The sequence below is a fragment of the Rhinoraja longicauda genome, chromosome 12, assembly GCF_053455715.1.
Source record: "Rhinoraja longicauda isolate Sanriku21f chromosome 12, sRhiLon1.1, whole genome shotgun sequence".
Taxonomy (NCBI): domain Eukaryota; kingdom Metazoa; phylum Chordata; class Chondrichthyes; order Rajiformes; family Arhynchobatidae; genus Rhinoraja; species Rhinoraja longicauda.
The window spans coordinates 38,216,278-38,234,033 of NC_135964.1; the positions used below are offsets into that span (position 1 = coordinate 38,216,278).

The 17,756-nt window shown below is 43.3% G+C and overlaps 1 protein-coding gene across 1 annotated transcript; it reads right to left on the bottom strand.

Moving 5' to 3' along the window:
• Positions 1 to 984: 984 nt before the first annotated feature.
• Positions 985 to 17,506, bottom strand: jagn1a (jagunal homolog 1a). Its single transcript, XM_078409552.1, has 3 exons — positions 17,408 to 17,506; positions 4,767 to 4,874; positions 985 to 2,988 (listed from the first exon to the last, which is right to left on the bottom strand). Exons 2-3 carry the CDS (start codon positions 4,853 to 4,855, stop codon positions 2,526 to 2,528), a joined length of 552 nt encoding a protein of 183 aa, XP_078265678.1. The 5' UTR covers positions 4,856 to 4,874; positions 17,408 to 17,506; the 3' UTR covers positions 985 to 2,525.
• Between the last annotated feature and the right edge of the window lie 250 nt (positions 17,507 to 17,756).

A 17,756-nucleotide genomic window follows, 5' to 3' on the forward strand; every position in this document is an offset into this window, starting at 1 on the left:
AGATCCAAGTTGTGTAGGAAAATAACTGCAGATGCTGGTACAAATTGAAGGTATCACAAAATGCTGGAGTAACTCAGGTCAGGCAGCATCTCTGGAGAGAAGGAATGGGTGACGTTTCGAGTCGAGATCCTTCTTCAGACTGAAGGGTCTCGACCCGAAATATCACCCTTTCCTTCTCTCCAGAGATGCTGCCTGACCTGCTGAGTTACTCCAGCATTTTGTGATACCTTCGTTGAGATCCAAGTACTAAAGTATTTTTTGAAAATAAAGAAGGGCAGGAAAACAAAGACGGACAGCAGGTTTGCTACAAACCAGTTATACCACAGCAAGGTAGAGACAAAATGCTGGACTAACTCAGGCAGTAAACAGCCATTTACGCTTAAATTAGTTACTGTCATTATATTATGGCCATGTTTAATATTTCTAGTTTCTGTCTTTTTTGCATGCTGGTGGGTGTGATTTGATACGTAATGGGGAGTGTTTACTTCTGAGGAGGCTAGCGTAGCCACAGAGATTGAGGGTCAGTTTAGTCTCAGAGGATGGAGAGAATACAGTTTTTTACTGCAACCACGACCACACAACCACACGGTAACGACTACACGGTCTCGACTGTATTGTTTGAAGAAGAAACAGTTGATAAGAACGAAAAGCTATGAATTACTCTTTTGATTTGTGCTACTTTAATAAAGACCAATTAACCAAGAAACAGCGTTTGGAAGATTTGTTTTTGTTATCTCAGAGTGTGGTGAGTGCGTAAGCTATACCTCCACCCCATCCCCGAGCAGTAATGGCTATCGAAGTTGGACTTTGAGAAGGTATAGAAACTGCCATTACAGGCAGCATCTCTGGAGAGAAGGAATGGGTGACGTTTCGGGTCAAGACTCTTTTTCAGATTCACATTTCGGGTCAAGACCCTTCCTCAGACCACAGCAACCCTCTCTACTATTAAATGTTTGCTAAGATAATTCGTAAGGAAGCTGAAAAATAGTGACAATTCAATTTTATTCATGAAGAACAAACACATACCTTATAGACCTCAACCATGCTTCAGTTTACATTTTGAGGCCATATATATTACATTATATCAGTACAAAAACAAAATCAGGTCTGGTGTAACACTTCAATCATTGCTGCAACTAAAATCCACAATGGTAAAAATAAGAACAAAATTAAATCCATTTGACTAACTTTTGCACATATGACAACTACTCAATTTAGATTAACATATTCATTGGTATAATTTTGCATGTGTAAAATATGGTTACTAATGACCCCTTGTGGATAGTCTAATCTGCAGCAATTAGATTCCTTGCCATTCTCATAAATAGGAAGAAGTTCCTCCCAAAAGGTTACCTTGATTGTAAAACAGGAATTTAATTACAAACAATTTAAGTTGGCGCGTGGATTTGATCCCATCTTACTCTTATGTAAACATTTAAAGACACTATGAAGCCAGTATGGAAATGCAAGATGTCTTTGCAGTTCTCTAAAGAATGTCATATATAAACCACAAGATCTGTCTCACTGTAAATAGCATGCTCATGTCCAACTAACCTAACCTCTACTATACCAGAGCTGATTATAAAGAAATCAAAGTAATATTGGTAGACTTAAGAAATTGATTTTAAGATGCAAATAAAAATAGATCAGTATTTTAAGACCATGATCATAATTTGTATGTGTGACAACACTTGAGTAGCAACTCGAACATATCTATAACCAAGCAATTATACTTAAGGCTAATCATTAACAAACTGCTAAGTGAGCTGCAGGTACATCCAAAATGCACAAACTCATGAGGTACAACTTTAAAAAAACATACTATATAAAGTAACTGTCAGAAGTAATTGGTCATGAGGGAAATTAAAACTAATATAACTCCATTTATGCTGGGGCAATGATTTTTTTTTACTAAACAGTTAAATTAATTTTGGAAGCACGTTATATCTTTAAAGAAAACATAGTCAAAATAATCTACGAGAAGTGAGGACACGTTGCTCATAACATTCAATCCAATTTGGGTAATAGAATCCCCAGCGCTAAGTAACACTTTAGTCCACATGCCACACATCCAGTTTCATTACAGAAGACTAATGCAGAAAATCATAATCTTGCAGCAATATGGTGATATGCAAAATCAACCATTTGTTTTTCCTCTTGAAAATCACAAGTTGATATGGCAAGAGGAAATACAGATGGACAAAAAAGATTGGACATCTTCAGTTCAGTATATTCTGCATTACCTAACTGCTGAGTGAAAGTATCATGATATTTTCAAAGCCACATCAATCATCAAACTAACAAACACAGATTTAAATAACTAGTGTGAAATGTTGTTGGGAGACTTATTACTTTACTTGGAAAAGCAAGCATTTGGGTATAAAGAAAAATAAAAACACCCTATTCAAGATTATCTTCATCATGTAACCCCGTATTATCTTTAATGGACTGATTATATTCACCATAGTTTATAAATTAACTCAATCTTCTAATACAGTTTTCAAATTGTACTTTGCTTCTGCAGACTATTTCTTCTTCTTTTCCTGTGTGGAGGTAAACCAAGAGTCCAGTAGTTTTTTGCTGTAGTAAATCTGCCAGCCATGCACTTGCACTGCAATAACCAAGACCAAGTACATGACAGATACAGCAGAAAAGCCGAAGATGAATCGGTAGGCCTTTCCATGTCGGTACAGCTGCTGTGCCATGGGGAACATCTCCATGCTACCATAAATGATCGGGGCAATGGAGAAGAGGCCTGCGCTAATCATAGAAAGCACAAGGTAACTTATATTGTTACGAGGGAACGATACAAAACCAAAGATGGATGGTATAATGCTCAGCAGATATGGGTATTCCCACTGGTACGGCATAGCTATCAGGTCATGTGATACCAACTTCAAATGGCTGACAATAACCTGCACAGTGAGTAGTGTCCAGATTACTAAATGAGCAATTATCAGCTTCTTGATCTCAGACTTCAGAGTTACACTGTAAAGGAAAAAAAATAATATTCATTGTTACAAATACACATTTCATACTCAAATACAAATATCTTTATGTCATTTGCAAACAAAATACATTAGAATACAATATCTTCCAAATTTAAAATATAATGGGTATCATGTATCATACTGCCCTTGAAATGCTAAATAAAGATTTGGCATCAACCTCCCCATCTTCTCAAAGGAAACTTAAAGCAATCATCTCATGTAGAAAAATGTGCAACAGAAAAGAAACCAAAGTATTTTAAGTTAAAGAAATACCTACTTCAAGATGAATTTTATAGTACTTGATAGCATCTTAATACCTTCAATAGACGCCCAGTGATGTGCAATTTTGGGGGCTTTTGTTAAACTGCACTAAAAGACTCATTAATCAATTTTTCCTTACAAGATACAGAGTGCAGGATTAACTCAGCAAGTCAGGCAGCGCCTTGGGAGAACAATGATAGGTGACATTTCAGCTCAGAACCCTTCTTCAGACCCCATCACAATTAGTTTCAACAAGGGTCCCAACCCGAAACGTCATACGATAGAACTTTATTTATCCCAGGAGGGAAATTAATTTGCCGTCATAAAAAACACAAAATACATGAAACATGAAAATAAAATGACGGGTGGTAAGGTTTTGGGGACGTGCGAAGATTGAAGAGGTGGTTGGGGGTGGTCAGTGTCAGTCTAATCCATGACAGAAGGGGAAGAAGTTGTAAAGTTTGATTGCAACAGGGAAGAAGGATCTCCTGTGGCATTTCTTCCTGCATCTTGGTGGAACCAGTCTGTTGCTGAAGGTACTCCTCAGGTTGACCAGTGTGTCATGGAGGGGGTGAGCTGTATTGTCCAGGGTGCTCCGTAGTTTGAGGAGCACCCTTCCCTCTAAGACCACCTCCCAAGAATCCAACTCCGCCCCAGGACGGAGCCAGCCTTCCTGATGAGTTTGTTGATCCTATTGGCACCCGCAGCCTTCGCCCTGCTGCCCCAGCACATGGCAGCGAAGAAGATGGCACTGGCTACCAACAACTGGTAGAACATCTGTAGCATCGCACTGCAAACGTTGAAGGAGCGGAGCCTTCTCAAAAAGTACAGGCGGCTCTATCCCTTCTTGTACAGGACCTCAGTGTTCCTGGACAAGTTTACAGCCCAGGTACACTCCCAGGTATTTGTACTCCCTGGTAAACTGCACATCCACACCATTAATGGAGACAGGGGTTAGGGGTGTTCCTCTCCTCCTAAAGTCCACCACCAACTCCTTAGTCTTGTTGGTGTTGAGCTGCAGGTGATTCAGCCCACACCACTCAAAGTCGTTGACTACACCTCTGTATTCAGCTTCCCTCCGCTCACCGATGCAGCCCACAATTGCAGTCATCTGAAAACTTCTGCAGGTGGGAGAGTTACATCTGAAGTCCGAGGTCTAGATGGTAAACAGGAAGGGGGGGGGAGAGAGAGAGAGAGGGAAAAAGGGGGAGAGAGAGAAAGAAAGAGAGAGAGGGGAAGGGGAGAGGGAGAGACATCTATTCATGTTCTCGAGATCACCGCCTGATCCGCTGAGTTACTCCCGCATGTTGTGTCTTTTTTTGTAAACCAGTATCTGCAGTTCCTTACTTCTCCATTTTTCCTCGTCTGGGGAAGAATGAATGCTCCACCATGTCAGAAATGATTGTTACTTCTATTTGTTTTGTAGTTCCAGCAGTTTTTTTGTTTTTGCAGATCACAAAAAAAATTACTTTTGTTATGTTACATCTATTTAAAAGAAGAATTTAAAAAAGTTACCTCATCTGATAGTGTGACGCTACTTTCTCTCTATGGCGGAAGTCACTACCATCTGTTCCTGTTGCACGGGGACCAGTACGGGATGTCATTGTGAACAAACTTTCTCACCTGAGGAAAATTAAAGAAAGATTACAACAGCAAAAGAATAAAGTAGCCACTCTTCCATAACCCAATGAGTTGAAATTCAGTTTGGTAGGTGTGCCTTGCTCTTCACAGTAATTATTGTTGACTTCAGAAAGGGAATCCTGAAGGATCCATGAACCTGTCTTCATCAATGGGACGGCAGTGGAGTGATGCAAAGGCTTCAAGTTTCTGACCAGGCATATCTCTGAAGATTTGTCCTAGGCCCAACACATTGATGCAATCAAAGAGAAAGCTCATCTACTTTCTTAGAAGATTGGGGAGATTCAGCCTGTTTCTGAATACTCTATCGAACCTCTGCAGGTGTAGGTTACCCAACTGGTTGCATCAGTCTGGTTCGGTAACTCAAATGCCCAGGATTAAAGGAGGCTGCAGAAAGTCGTGGACATTGCCTGGCCTATTCTGGGTTTTGCCCACCCACCATTGGAGGCATCTACAGGAAGCACTGTCTCAATAAGGCAGCTAAGATCAAAGACCATGCCACCTTGGCCATGCTCTCATCTTGCTGCTACCATTGGGAAGGTGGAACAGGAACCTGAAAACCATAACCTCCAAGTTCAAGAACAGCTTCTTCCCAGCAACCATCAGGCTCTTGAACCACACTGAAGAACCCCAAAAAAAACACTACCTCAGTAACAAACTATGATGGACTTTGTTTTGGTTGCACTACGCACTCCGGTTTTGTACTATTACAGTCTGGTTACCTAGTATTACTGATTATATATGGGATTAATTATTGTACATTAATTGTTGTGTTATGGCATTAATGGACCTGTAAAGCTGCAGCAAGAAAGAATTTCATTATTTTGTTCCAGTGAATACGACAATTAAACATTCTTGACAATTGAGTTTCTCATTCACTCTAGCTCAGTAGCCCTTCATTATTTTTATGACTGTTTCCAAGTCTTCCGAGAAGACGGATGATTTATATTAGTTTATCTGCCTTTTCCAATTCCTCAGTATGTTTTTTTCTACTTCAATTTTAGCTGATTTCTACTTTTGCATATATATAGAAGCTCAAGTCAAGTTGTAACAGTTCCTACGATCCTTTATTATGTCTGTTACCAGTCTTTGCTGATAGGCAATGCTAGGAATGATAAGGGAGAGTCAGCATGGCTTAGTACGTGGGAAATGGTGTCTCACCAATGTGATTGAATTTTTTTGAAAAGCTGCCAAAGAAGATTGATAATGGCACTGCTGTAGACCTTGTTTACATGGACTTTAGCAAGCCGTTTGACAAGGTTTGCAGATTGTAGAAAATGGTGAACACTGCCCAGTTCATTACAGGTATTGAACCCCCCCCCCCAAACTCACTGTCTCAAAAAGGAAGTCAGTAACAGACTCACACCATCCTAGCCACGCTCTCATTTCACTCCTGCCGTCAGGAAGGCAGTATCGGAGCATGAAAACTAACTCCAGGTTCAGGAGCAGCTTCTTCCAAACAACCATCAGGCTATGAAACACTTCAATTCCAAATAAGCTCTGAACTAACTGCATAGACTCGGGGGCTTTTTTGTCTTTGCACTATTATTGTTTTTTAAAAATATATATATATATATTGAACTTTTTTGTTTATTATGGTGTTGACAGAGTACTACGATTACATATTTGTTTTGTTGCTACAAGTAAGAATCTCATTGTTCTGTTTTGGGACAAATGACAATAAAACACTCCTCTTGGTAGGATTGTTGGATCTCATGGCATCCAAGGTGAGCTAACCAACTAGATAGAAAACTGGCTTGAAGGTAGGAAACAGTAGGTGCTAATGGAGTGCTGTTTTTCAAATTACAGACCTGTTACAAGGAGCGTACCTCAGGAATTGGTTCTAGGTCCATTATTGTTCATTATTTATATTAATGATTTGTATGTGTATGTAGTGTGGCATGGTTAGTAGATCTGCAGGTAACACTAAGATTGTTGATCTTGATCAACTCAGCCAAAGGGCCAAGTAATGACAAAAGGAATTTAGTTCAGATAAATGTGAGGCATTGCATTTTGGCAAGACAAATCAGGGCAGGACTTGCACAGTAAATCGTAGGGCCTTGGGGAATGTTGTAGATTCAACATGATTCAATTTAACCTTCTCAAGGATGAAATCAATGAAGAATACGAAGCATTGAGACAGTTACCACTACATGCAGATGAACTTGAAAAGCAAGATGAATGGATGCAGCAGGCAAGGGACGCTCTCAATGAAATTGCACAGGAAACTGATGCGTGTTTATGCCAAGTTGGTCATAAGACTACACCCTCCAATGTCGAGAGCGCTTCACGCCAGAGTGGTGTAGACGTAGACACCATCAGACCTGAAGATAGTGCTTCAAATGTCTCAAACTCTAAATTGAGCATCAAATCTCGTTCTTCATCTCGTACATCTTCGACGCACTCTGCTCTTAAGGAGGCTGAGGTCGAACCGGCCGTTCTTGCAAAGCGAGCTGCCATCTTAGAACAGAAGCATGAGATTGAGGCACAGGAATTGGAAATGGAAGAAGTGCGGAGGGGAGAACAGAAGAGAAGACAATTGTAAATGGAAGAACGGAAGAGAAGACAATTGGAAATGGAAGAAGAGCGGAGGAGAGGAAGATTAGAAGAACGATCGGTTGAGAAGAACGATTGGAACTAGAGGCTGCAGTGGCAGCAACCAAAACAAGACTCAGTGTACTTGGTGCTCTGAGATCAAGAAGCAGCTCGATAGTATCTAATGGGATGAACTCTAATGTGGATAAAAGAGCTACTCAAAGCCAATTGTCAGCTAAACTAGAACCACCTGCAGCGAAATACTTGCCTGATCGAGAGCAACAGGTTGTTAGACCGAAACAAACAGCTTTGAGACCATTTGTTAAAGCTAGTGATAAGGCACATCTAACTCAATACCCCCTTCAAGGACCTAGGGCAAGGTGTCATGAACTAAGGGGTGAGCAGGAGCATGTTTGCATTAAACCCTTTGAATATTATGACGGAGGCCGAGGTGATATGTATGACCTATTGCGGAGGCAAAATGAAATCACTGTTCTTCTGGCTAAACAAAATCTTCCACTCCACCACCAAGAGACATTCCTGTGTATGATGGTGATCCTTTGCAGTATGAAATTTTCTTCAGGGCATTTGAGAGAGGAGAGGAAAGAAAGGCTGATGATGACAGTGACCGTTATCATTTTCTGGAACAATATACTAAAGGTCAAGCAAGAGACTTGGTCCACAGCTGTCAACACTGACCTTCAGCCCAGGGCTATCTTGAGGCAAGGAAGCTGCTGAAAGAGCATATTGGCAATGAGCAGAAGATTGCCACTGCTTATATAGCCAGGGCATTGGCCTGGCCAGCTTTCAGACCAGATGATGTGAAAGCATCGCAAGCGTTCTCACTATTCCTTAGTTGTTACAATGCAATTAAACATCTCGACTATATGAAGGAAATGAATGTCCCCTCTAATATGAAGACTATCCTTCTAAAACTGCCCAAAGTTCAAAGACAAGTGGAGAGATAAGCCATATGAGATACAGGGAAGAACACAACGTTCACATGAATACCTGGCCTAGTGAACTTCATAGAGGAACAAGCGAAGATACTGTCAGATCCGCTTTATGGGAATATCGAGGAAGCTAAACCAATAGCAACTGTCAAAGGTCCTGCCTTCACTAAGGCAAGAGAAAGGTCGAAAATGACCAGAAGCAGTTTTGCAATCACTGCAGAACCTGTCGAAGCACAGGTGCAAGAAAATCTGACAACAAAAGGAAAGAAAGCTGACGTATCTATCGCCAAGCAGAAGGACCCTTGTCTGTTCTGCAATAGGAAGGGTCACACATTGGCAAAGTGTTGGCAGATCAAGAAGAGGGAGCATAAAGAGTTGGAATTTATAAAGGAGAAGAGAATGCGCAGCAGAGGATCAATCCATGCAAGGCTGCAGGCCCGGACGGAGTCCCAGGATGGGTATTTAAGGACTGTGCTGACCAGCTTGCTGAGGTATTTACAAAGATCTTCAATCTGTCTCTATCTCTGGCAACGGTCCCGAAGTGCCTGAAGTCAGCCACCATGGTGCCGAAGAAAGCAAACATCAGCAATCTGAACGACTACCGTCTGGTTGCCCTCACACCGATAGTAATGAAGTGCTTTGAAAGGTTGGTCCTCTCCCACATCAAAGCCATCATCCCTGCCTCACTAGACCCACATCAGTTCGCATACAGAGCAAATAGATCCACAGAGGACGCCATCTCTCTGGCTCTTCATACTGTCCTGACTCGCCTGGAGAGACAGGGCATATACGTGAGGATGCTATTTATAGACTATCGCTCTGCCTTCAATAGTCATCCCCACTAAGCTCACCTCCAAACTCCACCAGCTAGGCCTCAGCTTGTCAATATGCAACTGGATCCTGAATTTCCTGATGGAGTGCCCTCAGGCAGTGAAAATGGGCCTCCACCTGTCCTCCACTACCACTCTGAGTACTGGCACACCAAAGGATTGTGTAATGAGCCCCATCCTCTACTCCCTCTTCACATATGACTGTGTTCCTGCATTCACCACCAACACCATCGTCAAATTTGCAGATGACACAACGGTGATCGGGCTGAGCTCCAATGGCGATGAATCAACCTATAGAGCGGAGGTGCAGAACCTGGCGAGCTGGTGCTCAGAGAACTTTAGAAGGTCACAGAATGCAGAATACGCTCCAGTCTTCATCAACGGGGACAGAGTGGTGAGAGTGTCCAGCTTCAGGTTTCTGGGCACCCATATTTCAGAGGACCTCACATGGTCCACTAACACCGCTGCGCTAGTCAAGAAAGCACAGCAACGGCTGTTTTTCCTGAGAACGCTGAAAGCGGTCGGTCTGCCCCAACAGTTACTGATGACTTTCTACCGCTGCACCACAGAGAGCATACTGACATACGGCATCTATGTGTGGTATCTCAGCTGCACTGCAGCGGATAGGAGCTCTTCAGCGGGTCGTCTGCAGAGCGCAAAGGATCATTGGGATACAGCTACCAGCCCTGGAGGACATCTACAACGCACGCTGCCTCAGGAAAGCCACCAGCATCTTAAGACTCCACACACCCATGCCACCGTCTGTTTGAACTACTTCCATCTGGCAGACATTCCAAGGCATTCCAAGCCCGCACCTCCAGAATAAGAAACAGCTTTATTCCTAGAGCTATAGCTGCTCTGAATCGGACCTGCTGAGAGCCCCCCATGATGATCTGTCTCTGCCCCCAGGGTCATCTGGCACAACTGACCCTGCATGAACCTTTTTTGTACTTTACCTTGTTTCCTTTTCCCCCCCCTCCCTTTGTTGTTTTTGTTTTTGCCGTGATATATTTATTTTATAGCATCAAAATGGAAGTGGCATTATTAATCTCGTTGTACTTGTACAATGACAATAAAGGTATTGTATTGTATAGTAATCTGTTTTGGATGTTTAAAAACAGGTCACATGAGCAAAGACTGCAAGAGTTGTTTGACTTGTGTTGCTTGCAAGAGAGATCATTCTGATACTTCACATGGAGCTAAAGGACAAAGAAAATAAACCAGCACATGCAGAACAGAAGGAAAAGGCAAGCGTGAGTGATGCTGCACTTCCATCTCAAATGTGTGGACATATTGGGGCCGGTGACGAAGCTTGGATTTTCTCCATCGTACCAGTACAAGTAAAGAGCCACAATGGGAGTAGTGTTGCAAACATACGCATTTTTGGATTATGGAAGTTCGTCTACCTTCTGCACCGAAAGCCCAATGAGAAGGCTGAAAATTTCAGGACCAAGGAGAAAGATTCTTCTGCGTACCATAAACCAAGTGAAGTCTGTAACCAGTCGTCTTATTTCAGGTTTGGAAATATCTAGTCTGGACAAGGATGATTTTGTTCAATTATCCGATGTGTTTATGAATAAGACCATTCCTGTTTCTCAGTTAAACATTCCCAAACAAGAAGACCTGAAGCAATCACTTACTTGAAGAATGTCAAGATTTCTGAAATAGACTCTGGCATTGACCTACTCATCGGAACTAATGCTTCAAAGGTATTGGAACCTTGGGAGCTGGTCAACAATCAAGGGGATGGACCATACGCCGTAAAAACCCTGTTGGGATGGGTTATTTATGGTCCCCTTCGGAAAGACCACGACAGCAGGGATAGAAATGGCTCTCCTGCTGCGGCTGTCAATCGAATATCCATTGTGAATCTAGAGGAACTACTGGTCAAACAATACAATCATGACTTCAATGAAGGATCCAGCAAGGAAAAGGAAGAAATGGCCAAAGAGGTAAAGTTCTTGGACATTATGAATTGTTCGGCAAGGATGACAGATGGACACTATTGTCCAGACTAACCTTATAAGCAAAATGCCAAACCATTGCATAGCAGAGCAACATATCCAGAGCTTGAAACGCAAGTTTAACAAGAATGAGAAATTTTATAATGAATATACATCTATCTTCACAGAAATGATTGATAATGGTTATGCTGAAAGGGGACCAGCTGCATCAAAATGAAGGAAAACTCTGGTACATCCCTCATCATGGGGTGTATCACTCAAAGAAAGAAACCCTAAGGGTGGTCTTTGACTGCAGCAGTCTTTAAGGGTACATCACTTAACTGCCAACTGCTACAGGGTCCAGACCTAACTAACTCACTCATAGGAGTTCTCATCAGATTCTGACAAGAGCCAGTTGCTTTGATAGAGGATATCAAAGCAATGTTTCATGAGGTCAAGGTATCAGAAAAGCATATTGACTATCTGCGATTTCTGTGGTGGCCTGATGGTGATGTGCAAGATCTTGTTTAATACCGGATGAAGGTACATCTTTTCGGAGCCGTGTCTTCACCAAGTTGCGCAAACTTTGCTTTGAGAAAGACTGCTGAGGATAACGGAGCACACTTTTCTGAAGAGGTGATAAACATGGTAAAGAACAACTTCTACATGGATGATTGTTTAAAATCTATGCCTTCGGAACAGGAAGCAGTTCAAATGGTAAAAGACCTGACTGAAATCTGCCAAATGGGAGGATTTATGCTATCAAAATGGATCAGTAACAGCCGTGCTGTATTGGCATCAATTCCTCAAGCAAGCAGAACTAAAGAGATCAAGGAGTTGGACTTGGACCAGGACAAGCTGCCGATGGAGAGCACTAGGATTGCGCTGGTGCATTGAAACAGATGTGTTCAAGTTCAAAATTGCTGTACAGGAACAACCGTACAATAGACGTGGCATCTTGTCTGTAGTTGGCTCCTTAGGATCTCTGGCACAATTTACTCTGCCAGCTAAGCTGATTATGCAGGAGCTCTGCAAGGAGAAATTTGGTTGGTATGAAGACATACCCCAAATCTTTTCTCAGCGATGGACAGGATGGCTTGCAGATCTCAATAAGATTGCAGAGTTCAAGGTGGATAGGTGTGTGCAGCCTACAAAACTTTGGTCAAATCAGATATTCACAGCTGCACCACTTCTCAGACGCCAGCGAAAGTGGCTACAATACTGTTTCATATTTACGACTGAAAAATGATAGCAAAGGTGCGTATTGCATTTATAGACAATAGACAATAGGTGCAGGAGTAGGCCATTCAGCCCTTCGAGCCAGCACCGCCATTCAATGCGATCATGGCTGATCACTCTCAATCAGTACCCCGTTCCTGCCTTCTCCCCATACCCCCTCACTCCGCTATCCTTAAGAGCTCTATCCAGCTCTCTCTTGAAAGCATCCAACGAACTGGCCTCCACTGCCTTCTGAGGCAGAGAATTCCACACCTTCACCACCCTCTGACTGAAAAAGTTCTTCCTCATCTCCGTTCTAAATGGCCCACCCCTTATTCTTAAACTGTGGCCCCTTGTTCTGGACTCCCCCAACATTAGGAACATGTTATCTGCCTCTAATGTGTCCAATCCCCTAATTATCTTATATGTTTCAATAAGATCCCCTCTCATCCTTCTAAATTCCAGTGTATACAAGCCCAATCGCTCCAGCCTTTCAACATACGACAGTCCCGCCATTCCGGGAATTAACCTAGTGAACCTACGCTGCACGCCCTCCATAGCAAGAATATCCTTCCTCAAATTTGGAGACCAAAACTGCACACAGTACTCCAGGTGCGGTCTCACCAGGGCCCGGTACAACTGTAGAAGGACCTCTTTGCTCCTATACTCAACTCCTCGTTACGAAGGCCAACATTCCGTTGGCTTTCTTCACTGCCTGCTGTACCTGCATGCTTCCTTTCATTGACTGATGCACTAGGACACCCAGATCTCGTTGAACTCCCCCTCCTCCTAACTTGACACCATTCAGATAATAATCTGCCTTTCTATTCTTACTTCCAAAGTGAATAACCTCACACTTATCTACATTAAACTGCATCTGCCATGTATCCGCCCACTCACACAACCTGTCCAAGTCACCCTGCAGCCTTATTGCATCTTCCTCACAATTCACACTACCCCCCAACTTAGTATCATCTGCAAATTTGCTAATGGTACTTTTAATCCCTTCGTTATAATGGGAAAGGCCAGAATGGCGTCATTAAAACAGATGTCAATTCCCAGAATGGAGCTTACAGCTGCAGTCTTAGCTGTCAGTGTTGATAAAATGCTGCGAAAAGAATTACAGCTTCAACTGGACAAATCCATTTTCTGGACCGATAGCACAATGGTGCTTAAGTTCATCAACAACGAAACCAAATGCTTTCAAACGTTTATTGCAAACAGAACCTCCTTTGTAAGGGATGCTACTGATGTAGCACAATGGAGATATGTTGACACAAAGGCGAATCCTGCAGATGAAGCATCTAGAGGACTAACAGCAGACCGCTTCTTAAGCTGGAAGAGAAGATTGAAGAAGCTCCTGGCTGATCGGCAGAATATTGGAGTCCATACCAGATGCACAAGGTTTTGTACGCAGTTCGACTTCAGACTAAGAGCAGCATCTTGGAAAGTCCGATTATGAAGATATGTCTGCTCCTGGAAGCTGATACCCGAGTACAGCAAAGACTGGTGGTTTTTAAGATTGAAGAATCACTACAGTAGATTTGATGCCAATATATAGTGCATGCTTTTTTGATTATGTATGAAGTTTTTATGGTTCCTTTTAATGTTTATTAGTAATTGTTGTGTTATACACTTAGAACAATTAGGGGCCAGTGTGTAAGAGCCATTTTGTGTTTATTGGCTATTTTAGCATATGGTATTACTTGGTCTCCTGCTGTATTATTTTTTAGACACCAAGAGGTTGTCGAGTTTAATATTAAGCTTATGTATAGGACTAGGAGGACCCAGAGGTGTGGCTACGGTTACGAGTATAAATTCTTCCAGCACTGACGTAATGCTTTAGTGTGTGACATCAGGAGCAGCTTAGACACAGGGATCTTCACTGTCATAGAATATATGAGAAGTGCCTGCTGGATATAGGGTCTAGTGAGTCAGTATAGGTCACGAAGGAATGACAATAAGATATGAGATTCTTACCAAGTTAATGACAAGAGATTTGTTAATATGTTTTTATTGCAACTTCAAATAAATGACTAACTAACTGAAACGTCGTGAAGATCTCCCTGTTGTTATTTGCGTGAAGAAGTATCACTCCCATTCCTCATCAATGGTAAGCTTGAAGTCTTTACAGGGAAGGGAAGCTGCCATATCACTAATATTGACTGGGATTGCCTTAGTACAAAAGGAATAAATGAGGCAGAATCTGTTAACTGTTTCGAATAACTTTTTTTGAAGCAATGTGCAGCTGCTCTTACTAGAGAAGGGGCTGCACTCAACTTCCTCTTATGAAATGAGGCCGGTCATGTAGTCAATATGTCTGTAGGGGAGCACTTTGGGGCCAGTGACCATAATTCTATTAATTTCAAGATAGCATGGAAAAATATAGAATTGCTCCTCAGGTTACAGTCCTAAATTGAGGAAAGGTTAACTCAGTTGGCATCAGGCAGGAATTCTCAATAGTTGACTGGGAGAGACCCTTTGCAGGTACAGGAGGCTTCTGGCCAGTTAGAGGCTATTAAAAGTGAGAAAGGAAAAAAAATCAGAGCCAGCACATTCCCATTAGATTAAAGAGCAAAATTGGCAAGATTAGGGAACCCTTGTTGACTAGAGATATTTAGGGCTCGGTAAAGAGAAAGGAGGCAGTTGTCAAGTACTGGCAGCTGAGATTAAATGGGTCACTTGAAGAGTACAAGGGATGTAGCAGTACACCTAGAAATTTTGGATTGACTCGGAATTGTGTAAAAAGGAACTGCAAATGCTGGTTTACACCAAAGATAGACACAAAATGCTGGAGTAACTCAGCGGGTCAGGCAGTATCTCCGGAGAAAAAGAATAGGTGGCGTTTCGGGTTGAGATCCTTCATCACAGTCATGGAGGGCGAAACTAGAGGGATGGGAAAGTACTGCAGAGCATCAATGACTCAGGAAAGATGAGAGCTCACAATGGTCACAAATGTTTCACAACTTTGATTATTTTGAATTGATGACCAAGAGAATTGCTGAGGCAGGGCAATGGATATTATCTACACGGCAAGCTGGCCTGGAAGGCGAGAACGCATGGGAACCATTTTGATCCAATATTGGCTAAAACTGGAGCAAAGGGGTCTGAGAAGAGATCTTAGAGGATTATAAATTTGTGAGGGACATAGATGGGGTAGATAAGATTCCTGTGCCAGGGGTGACCACTGGCTTCACACCTTTCCCCTTTGCTTTATTGAGATCCTGGTTTCAGATTGAATCAAATAATGTATAATCAACTCACATTCTATCCTCAAGATAATTAAAACCTTCTTAAGTACCAGGACGTCAATTAACATAGCATAACTCAATTTGACTCCATTCATAATCCCAAAGGCTTGTCAATCTCAATCCTACCACTCTCCCTCAAGGTATGAATGCCTGAGACCCATCTCCTTACCTTCTTCTATCTCCCCTTCCTTGGTCTGGTGCACCAGCTGACACATTGAGGCACACCAATGCCTACTGCCTCAAGAGACCAGGGAGTTCAGCACGTGTCCAATTCTTTGCAACTTCTACAGATGTTCTGTAAAAAGCATACTATCAGGTTACATCTCAGCTTGGTTTGGGAAGAGTTCTGCCCAAGACCACAAGAAATTATAAAGAGTGTGAATGTAGCCCTGATAAGCACGCATTCCAGATTCCTCACCATTCAACTCCATCTACACTTTTCACAGCCTTGGGAAAGCCACCAACATAATCAAGGGGCACAACGTGCTGGAGTAACTCAGCAAGTGAGACAGCATCTTTAGGTCAACAGGGAGAACAAAGCTGGAAAAGGGGAGAGGCAAGACAAAGCCTCTGGACAGATACAAGGGGGGTTTTGACAAATAATTGAAACAAAGGCCAGAGATAAGAGGCGAGAGATTTGAGGAGCTGTAGATTACTCCTATGTCTACCTATTACCCGTCACGCTTTCTGCTGCCTCTCCCATTTTCCTGGGTTCTTCTCCGCCCCCCAATCATTCTGAAAGGTCTCAACCTGAAACATCATCTATCCATGTTCTCCAGAAATGCTGCCGATCCTGTTGAGTTAATCCAGCAGTTGTATCCTTTTGTATATTAACCAGCATCTGTAGTTCTTTGTTTCAACATTATCAAGAGCCTTTGTCAACCCAATCATTCAATCTTTCCCGTCTCCCATCAACCAGAAGACACAAAAGATTGAAAACACGTACCACCAGACTGGAACAGCTTCTTCCCCTCTGTTATCAGTCCTTCCATGTTTTGGGATAGTCCCACTCCTCATTGCGCTACAATGGTCTCAAACTATATTCTGCACTCTGGTATTTTTCTCTTTGCACCACCTGTTGAACAGGTTTAATTGTACGCGTGTATAGTATGATCTGATTTAATTGAATAACATACAAACAAAAGGTTTTAATTGCAGACACAAGATACTGCAAATGCTGGTTTACAAAACAGGCACAATTTGCTGGAATAACAGCGGATCAGGCAGCATCTCTGGAGAACATGTTGAAATTTCAGGTTAGGACTCTTCTTTAGACTACTGCACCTCGATGCAGACGATAGTAATAAGCCAACACTAATCTAGAATCACAACATTCATTTACATCACCACCATGCGCAAAACCGTCCCTCCCACCGAGCCCAATACCCAGACAGGTCATGCGAGTTTGAGCCATCATCCTTCTCCGCCACCACCTTATTCCAAACGCCCAGCCCCTCCAGCTTTCATCTACAACCATTCCAGAGGCCCAGTCTACCACAACTCTAGATTACGTCGTGGCCCCTTTCCTTGGCCTCTGCCAACCCAACACCCACGCCTTTGCCTGCGGCCCTGTCCACCCAAGGAGGTCCTGCCCGGCTCAACCCATCGCTTCGTCCATCCAATCTGAGCTACCCATTTTTTTACAATCCCACTGCAGATTACGCCAGGTGGCCGTGTTTCATCGCAAAAGGCGAAGGGCTGCATGTAAACACAGCAATGTAGAAAGCGGAAGCCGGCAGGCTGAAGAACCCGGGCCAGTTCGACAAGCCTGCGGCAAAGTTCACTCACCCAGACACCGGCCGCAACCCTCCAGCGCTGCACCAGCCGACTGACTCAGCGTCAGCGTGCGTCTTCCACACTCTGCCGCGCGCCCGTCCGTTGTTCCCGCCTGCGCTGCGTCGCGCGCCCGTCCGTTGTTCCCGCCCTCACTGCGCCGCAGCGCGCGCCCGTCCGTTGTTCCCGCCCTCACAGCGCTGCGATGCGCCGCGCGCCCGTCCGTTGATCCCGCCCTCACTGCGCCGCAACGCGCGCCCGTTGTTCCCGCCCTCACTGCGCCGCAGCGCGCCCGTCCGTTGCTCCCGCCCTCACTGCGCCGCACCACGCGCCCGTCCGTTGTTCCCGCCCTCACTGCGCCGCG